We start from the raw sequence: 7,415 nt of genomic DNA on the forward strand, positions 1-7,415 counted from the left end.
TTAGATGTTTTTTCAGGCCCCTTCCCACCCAAACCATTCCATGACATACGGACGCATGGAGCCACGCAGGGTCCCCACAGCGCTGTCAGGGACCGGCTGTGATGCAGATGAATGCGCGACGCCCCACCCGCTCCGCTTAGCAGGGCAGGGGCTCTTTTTATCCCTCCCGCCGAAGAAAAAGGGCGCAGTTTACGCCAAAAAAAAAAAAAAAAGCAGCGTTTTCTCCGCCGAGCTCGCCCCCCCCGGCTCTGCCTCCCCCGCTCCCCTCCCGCCGCCTCAGCGCCGCTCCCCACAATCCCCTGCCCGACAACAAGGGCCCCACGTGACGCGCGGCCCATCATGGCGGCTCCCAGCGGCCGCCGGCCGCAGCCCGCGGGGCCGGGCGGGGGGAGCGGGGCCGGGGCCCTGCGGGGCGCCGACGAGGACGCCGAGGGGCTCTACGTGGCGGTGGAGCGGTGCCCGCTCTGCAACACCACGCGCCGCCGCCTCACCTGCGCCAAGTGCGTCCAGAGCGGCGATTTCGTCTTCTTCGACGGGCGCGACTCCGAGAGGTACCGGCGGCGCTGAGGCGGGGGGGACGGGAACACCCCCTTGCTCCCATCCCCTGCCCCCGGGGTCGGGTGGCTCTTGGGCTGCGCCTCCTCAGCTCCGATGCGGGGCCGGGTTGTCCGCCGGGGCCGGGGGAGGTGAATGGGGCTCGGGGGGCTCTGGGTGTGGGGTGAGGGAGCGGCCCTGGGGTCGGGCGGAGCGGGACCCTCGGCGCGTTCCTCTTTATTTCCATTAAGACGATAATAATTGTGACAATAATTAACGATAAATCGCCCTGGCTGTCACTTAGTCAGGTGTAGCTCTCAGCAGGTGTGCCTGTGTCGGGGTGGCCACAGAAGCTCCAAACAATTCAGGGGAATAAAAAAAATACCCCCGCATTAAGTTGTTTCAAACGTGTTACCTGTCTTCGGCAACTCGCCTTAAGCTGGCGGTTTTCTACATCGTTAGACAAAATCGGAAAGGTGTGTAAGAAGAACTAAACACTTTCTTGTCTATTTATATGGTCCTAACCGTGGCCCTCCTTTTAGGATTACAAATAAAAACCCCTCTGCTTGAGTTAATCACGGGCTGTCCTGCCCCTCCAGGAGCACCGAGGATGAGTGCTATGGCCATAAACAAATTTTCTCATTGTATGACTCAGATGGCTCCTCCATTGCTGTCGTTCACAGCGTGGCCATCCCAGATTCTTAAAAAGTCTTCCAGCCCCGCGACTGGAATAGCTCTGATTCTTGGCCGACACTCGTGCTCTTGGCCCTTCGCTGGTGGCTTCGTTAGCAGCTGCTGGGAGTGATTCCTGGAGCTAATTTTGGGAGGGTGGTGGTGAAGCAGTGTGTGCTGTGGTGGTGCCACCCTTGATCCCAAGGCTTGTTGCGTCCCGAGAAAGAAGGGGACAGTGGTGTCTTTCTCCCACTAACATCCGTGGGAGTGGGTGAAGGATGTCAGCCAGCGTGAGTCAGCTTGGAAATCCGAGGCCTTAGCCTGCCACTGGATGGGCTTTCTCTTTTTTTATATATATTCTAGAGCCACAAGCTGTATTTAGTCTTTCCAGAATAGATGGAAAACTTGTACCTGTGTGAAACTGCTTGGGGTTATCTGTAGCTGCCATGAAAAAAATTGGATTTGGAGTTTGGAACATAAACCAAGGTGTTTTTTTTTTTCTATTGCCTCTTTTGTAACCATAAGATTTTGGCTAAACATCAGGTTTGATTACAGAAATCCAACTGTAGCCTTTGTTAGAGTTGAAACCACTGTTGTTCTGTATTAACCAAGGCTTAAGAAGTTCTCTGCCCGTCAGAAAAATGAAGTCATAAAGAGGCAGCTTTAGCCAAAGCAGGAGAAGCAACAGCTCATTGGAAGAAAAAAAACAAACAAACCCCTTTATCCTCCTCATATCTTCTCATGTGGCACAGGATCAGCTTTTCTGCATTTCTGCATTTTCTGCATTCTGTCTAACTGCATTTGTCTGTGGCTAGAAAAATCTTCTGTATATTTATCCTGTGTTCCTTAACTGCAGGAATTTAAGTCTCTTTATTTTCTCTGCCTTTATTCCTCCCTTCTGCCTGGACATCACAGTTCCATCCGTGGAACTGCTATTTTATTATCCCGGGGCCTCCCTATACACTCAATTTCCCCCAGGCTTTGTTCCTCCCCCTGCTCAGAACTTTCCATGAATGAATTGCAGGAGTGCCGTTCGTTGAAAATGGCACATTTATTTTAATGAATTAAGGGAACAACACACCTATATGAGTAGCACAACGTGAACGACCTGCTTGATGTCAGGGGGGATGCTCAGTGCAGGCACGAAGCTCTGTAAACCTTGGGTTTCTTCTTGCGTTTGGAAGATAATGAGATTTTTTTTTTTTTAAGCTGTGCTTGAAACAGTTTGTCTGCTTTCTTTAATTAACATTTTGAACGACTGATGGAGGAGTGAGATGCTTCTGAGGCCAGTTTTCCTGGTTTCCCCTCCGAATGTCTCGAATGTTTTGGGATGTGAACACTGAAAGAGGGAGAGACGTTTTTCACGGTGACCAAAGCCATGCAGGGACAGGTGCAGTGAGCTGGCTGGATCTCGGGTTGTGTTTGCTGCCGTCGTTATTTATTTGTTTATTTTATGCCTTCTAGTAGCGCCTGGGTTAATTTTAGATCAGCTGGTGCTGGAGGAGGCTGACAGGGTCGTGGCAAGGGCTTTGCTGGGTGACCTGGTGTGAGAAAATTCAGGATGTGGAAGCGGGGGGGGGAGGATGCATTTGGGCTTCCTATTTGTCTTTTTTAAGTGTTACAGACTGGGGGGAAAAAAAGGATCCTTGTCTTTCCAGTGAAAAGTAAAGAAAGCAAGCGTCACTCCTTGTATCCAACTGTGGTTTATTTTTAGAATTTTCTTGTAGTAAGACAAACTAGTTCATGTTCTAATTATTTCAGGTTTCGCTGGACTATTTTGTGTGCTAATTTAAAAAAAAAAAAAAAAGAAGCTCCAGTAAAACTGAAGTTTTTCATCTGTCTGGTAAAAATCACATCCTGTAATCTGTGAGGGGGGGAGAGACTGAGATGCTGCTGAGATTAATTATTGAAGGAGAGCTACAATTAAGGATGAGTAGTCCACAAGTCCTCCAGTGAAATAATCGCTGGCATTCTTCTTTTCATTACTAATGTGTTGCACATTCCAAAAGCCAGGGTGGCATCCTGGTGATGGTTTCAGCTCAGAGACTCTTCTTCCTCCCAGGAGTGTCCCCCCAGCCTGTCACTGGGGTAAATTCTCAGAGTGTGTTTCACAGACCTGCTGAATTGCTTTGCTTTATGTATCTGCAGAGGGCAAAAGCCAGAGACAATATGATGGTCTGAATTCTTTAAGCTGTGGGTTGTGATTAGGAGTAGTGGCTTTTCACAGCAAGGGAGTTTTATTATAGTGAATATGTACAGTAATATTGCTGCCCTCGACTCCTTCAGCATTAATCAACTCCCTGTGGATTAGGAAATCTCTCTTTCTGGTTGCTTCTCCCTAATTATGAACATGTGGAAATAAGCCAGGTAACCCTAGAAAATCTCAGCTTAATGTGATAAGACTTGAGGAAAGAGAAGCATTTAATGGGTAATTTGAGATGTTCTCTCCTCTCGGTTTACATTTTATGGGAGTTCCTATAATAGTTCATCCGAAGTTTGGTTTCTGTGCCAAATGGAAAGGCTAAAGATATATAAAGAAAAATGAGTTTGCACGATGAGATGCAATTAAGATGGGAGCTATATAAAGAAATGGAAATGTTTCCTGGGGAGAAACCTGCTGAAGAAGTTGGTAGGAGCTGTTTGACGTCACGTGGCGAGCTGTGACTTTTACAGGCTTTCACAAATACTTCTGTCTCCCCTCCACAGCAAGCACTTAATTCCCTCCCAGCTTCTTGACAGTTCATTCAGCTTCTTGCTGATGTGGTGGACGTGAGCTGGGTGATTTTTTTGTTCAGTGCCCGTTAATCCAGCTCTGAAAACAAGGGCTGCCAAATTACCCCAGCGCTCCCTCGCTGTGGGACTGCTGAGCTCGGCGTTTCTGGGCCAAGGGATTTTTTTTTTTTTTTTTTTTTCGGTTGCAGCCAAAGGTCGGGGTGCAGTAGGTGTGCGGTGCCCTGTGGTAAAAACAGGAGGCTCTTGGAGTGCCTTTTGTCATTCCCATGCTGACTCCTGGGGTGAGGACACACAGGAAGAGCTGGGGTGAGCAGCCGGGCTCCAGTTGCACTGCATTCCTCTGGCTCACGTGTGGCCTCCGGCTTTTCTGCCAAGCACCTGCGTTTGGTTTTGGTTTGTTTTGGAAGGAAAAAACAGATATTTTTGCCTGACTGCAGAAGCGGCAGCCAGTGGTTTTGTTGTTGTTCTGACGCTAATGTCATCTGGAAGGGTGATTACACGCTCTCTGAACCCAAAGGTAGCCACCAAGCCCTCAGATTTCAGCGCTCAGAGGAAAAAAGTGAAGCGATTTAAAGTTTCACCTGAAATCAAACCCACAGGTGAGCAGAGAGGGAGGCCCAAGATGCTATTCTGTCAGTGGAACTGTGTTGTTCTTTCTAAATTAAGATCCCTGAAATAAAGGGTCGTTGGGTCGTAGGTTAAAATCATAGAATCATGGAATGGTTTGGGCTGGAAGGGACCTTAAAGATCATCTTGTTCCGACCCGGGCAGGAACATCTTCCACTAGACCAGGTTGCTCCAAGCCCTATCCAACCTGGCCTTGGACACTCCCAGGGATGGGACATCCACAGATATTAAACCAAATTCATCCTCTAGGATGAAATTGTCGATTCTACGTAGAAGGAATTGTTTTTCATATCTGGGCTTAACTCAAGATGCAGTTTTGAGGAGCAGGTCAGGACGGTGCTGTCACACAAGCGCAAGGAGACAAAGCACACTTGCCACTGCTTCTGTTTAAAACTCTTGGCTCCCCCCTTTGCTGTTTGCTCTCACATTCAGCTTTGTCACTTCTTGCTTCGTTGTCATTTCTCCATCTGCCTTGCTCATATTTTCTTTAGCTCTATTTCCCAAGACACTGTGGAACATGGAGGGGGGCAGAACGTGGCTGCTGCATATTCAAAGGGTGAAAACACAGGATGATGAATCCTAAAAAAATTCCTTTCTGATCAGTTCTTTGCAGCTCCCATACCTCAGGCATGCAGTGAAGCAGAGCTGAAAGCAGCCATGTGGTCTATCTGAGCACTATTAATTTCTCCAGTTACTAAAGGTTTTTAGAGTACTGCATTTTTCTTAGTACTCAAAGTATTGATATTTCTAAGCTATCAATCTAGATACAGTGGTAATTTGCTTACAAGCTTGTTAATCCAACACTGATGTTTCCTCATCTTAGAGGTCCTGTTGCAATCCCAGTGAGACACATGCTCCAGAACTCTGCAGGAGTTTTATACATTGAGCCATTGACTTCCCAAGATGAAGACAGATAGTTGAGGTTTGGAGAATCCCACAAGCTTCGGTCTTTTTATCTTTTCAGACAACTTACAAGCGTTGTATTGTGCAAAATATCAATAAAAGCGTTTAATCTCTTCCAGGTTTTCGGACAAGAAAGAAAGGCTGATGCATCTTAAAACCAAACAGAGAGAATTCCAAAAACAGTAAGTTGAAGTTATTAAACGAATATGAACTCTAAGAACTCTCATAAAAGCAGAACAGTCTCTCTAAATGCACTGTTGCTGGAGACAGACCCAGTCCAGATAGTCATAAAACTTTCAATCATGTTTTTTCCTCTAGTGTTTTGAAGGCCATGGAAGGGAAAGAGATAACTGATCAGCTGGTGAGTTGCTCCAAGTGTCCCACGGTTTTTAAACTCCCTGAATTCCTGGATCTCGTAGCTTAAAGTTACAATTTACCTTGGGGGCTTTGTATTGCTTTCCCAAAAAGCCTGTTGAAAGCAAAACTGAAATTGGCCCTGCAAGCAGAGTGCTCCAAACTGTCAGTGTTTTCCATTTCTCCCTAGATATGTGTTCAATAACTTAATTTTACTGATCGACTTTGTGCTAAGCATTCATTTTGTTTGTGGCATCCTTCTGTGCACAAAACACTGTATGAAATATTTAGTTGTTTGATCCATTTAAGAGCATCCTGCTACTTGTGCACTAAAGCTGCTGACTTTGTTGCTAATTATTAGCTGGTGTGTTTGAAGTAATTTCTGTGCCCCAGAGTTGCTGAATGTTCTTTTTTTTTTATTATCCTTTTTTTTTCAGAGGTGGAAAATAATGTCTTGCAAGATGAGGATTGAGCAGCTGAAACAGACCATTTGCAAAGAAAATGATGAAATTACCAGACGTGAGTAACGCCCCTGCTTTTGTGAAGTGAAAAACTCCCCCGTGCCTTAGAGTGAAAAAATCAATTGAGGTGAATTTGAGCTTTAATTTAAAACAAACAAACAAACAACAGTGAATTTCTAAACCTTCGCTCCTTAAATTGACTTGAAGGTGAATTGGTGAGTGGATTTTAGCCTTTTCATGCCTGGGTTTTAATCAGCCAACAGCAGGCAACAGCTTTGCAACAGCTTTAAAAGTAAATGCTTAGCAGCCTGTGACTTGGGCTGTGTCCCAGGAGATGGCTTCATTCAGTGTAGTGTTTCTGATCACTCCCTCTTGATAAAGAGGAGCAAACAGCTCTGCAGCTGTTACAGATCTGGTGAAACTGCTGAATTTTAACCCACACCTGTCTAAAAACCCCAAAATCCCACTGGAGCAAGAGTCACTGAAACACTCTCTAGGCAGGTGAGTTGCTCCATTCAGAAACTCCTTGGATGTTTTACACTGAATTTGTAGGGTCAAGGTGCACCACTCCTTACCAGCCTCCTGCAAAAGAAGTAGAGGAAGCATATTCAGAATCATATTGGTGGAATCAGGGATATTTTTATGACCTTGGAATTCAAGAGGAGCCATACAGGGAGTGGAAGAACCCGAGAACAGCTGTGAAGGAGTAGCACAGGCTTGCAGTGATCACAGCAAAAAGGCTGAGATGCACAGAGATGTTCAGTTAGTAAGGAGGATGGATGCTAGCAAAAGGAAATGTATAATAAGTAAAAGGTGAAGGAGCAGCCAGGTCTGTTAATTAACAGGAATGGGAGCAAGTAACAGTGCAGAGAACTCTGGAGCGTTTAGAGCTGCCTTTGCTTCATCTTTCCACGAAGAAAATGTGATCAGCTGCTTAGCCAGATTGAATTTGACATCATGAGAGGACTGCAGGCTGAGGAAAGGAAGCAGACAGCTAAGTGTTATTTTGGTTGTGTCAGCAAGGCCTTGTGGAAGTTAAGGAACAGGCTGAAGTGGTCTGGAGCACTTGGAAACACAGGAGAGAGGATGTCCCAAGAAACAGAGTGAAAACAGTCCCTGTTTTCAAAGGAT

General features: G+C 46.3%; 1 protein-coding gene across 1 annotated transcript; it reads left to right on the forward strand.

Annotated features, from left to right (window-relative positions):
- Positions 1-339: 339 nt before the first annotated feature.
- Positions 340-6,405, forward strand: LOC114071552 (beclin 1-associated autophagy-related key regulator-like). Its single transcript, XM_027909399.1, has 4 exons — positions 340-551; positions 5,589-5,651; positions 5,788-5,830; positions 6,261-6,405. Exons 1-4 carry the CDS (start codon positions 340-342, stop codon positions 6,348-6,350), a joined length of 408 nt encoding a protein of 135 aa, XP_027765200.1. The 3' UTR covers positions 6,351-6,405.
- The last annotated feature ends 1,010 nt before the right edge of the window (positions 6,406-7,415 follow it).

Source organism: Empidonax traillii, unplaced genomic scaffold, assembly GCF_003031625.1.
Source record: "Empidonax traillii isolate 1590-97213 ecotype Southwest subspecies unplaced genomic scaffold, ASM303162v1 scaffold2096:size38834, whole genome shotgun sequence".
NCBI lineage: Eukaryota > Metazoa > Chordata > Aves > Passeriformes > Tyrannidae > Empidonax > Empidonax traillii.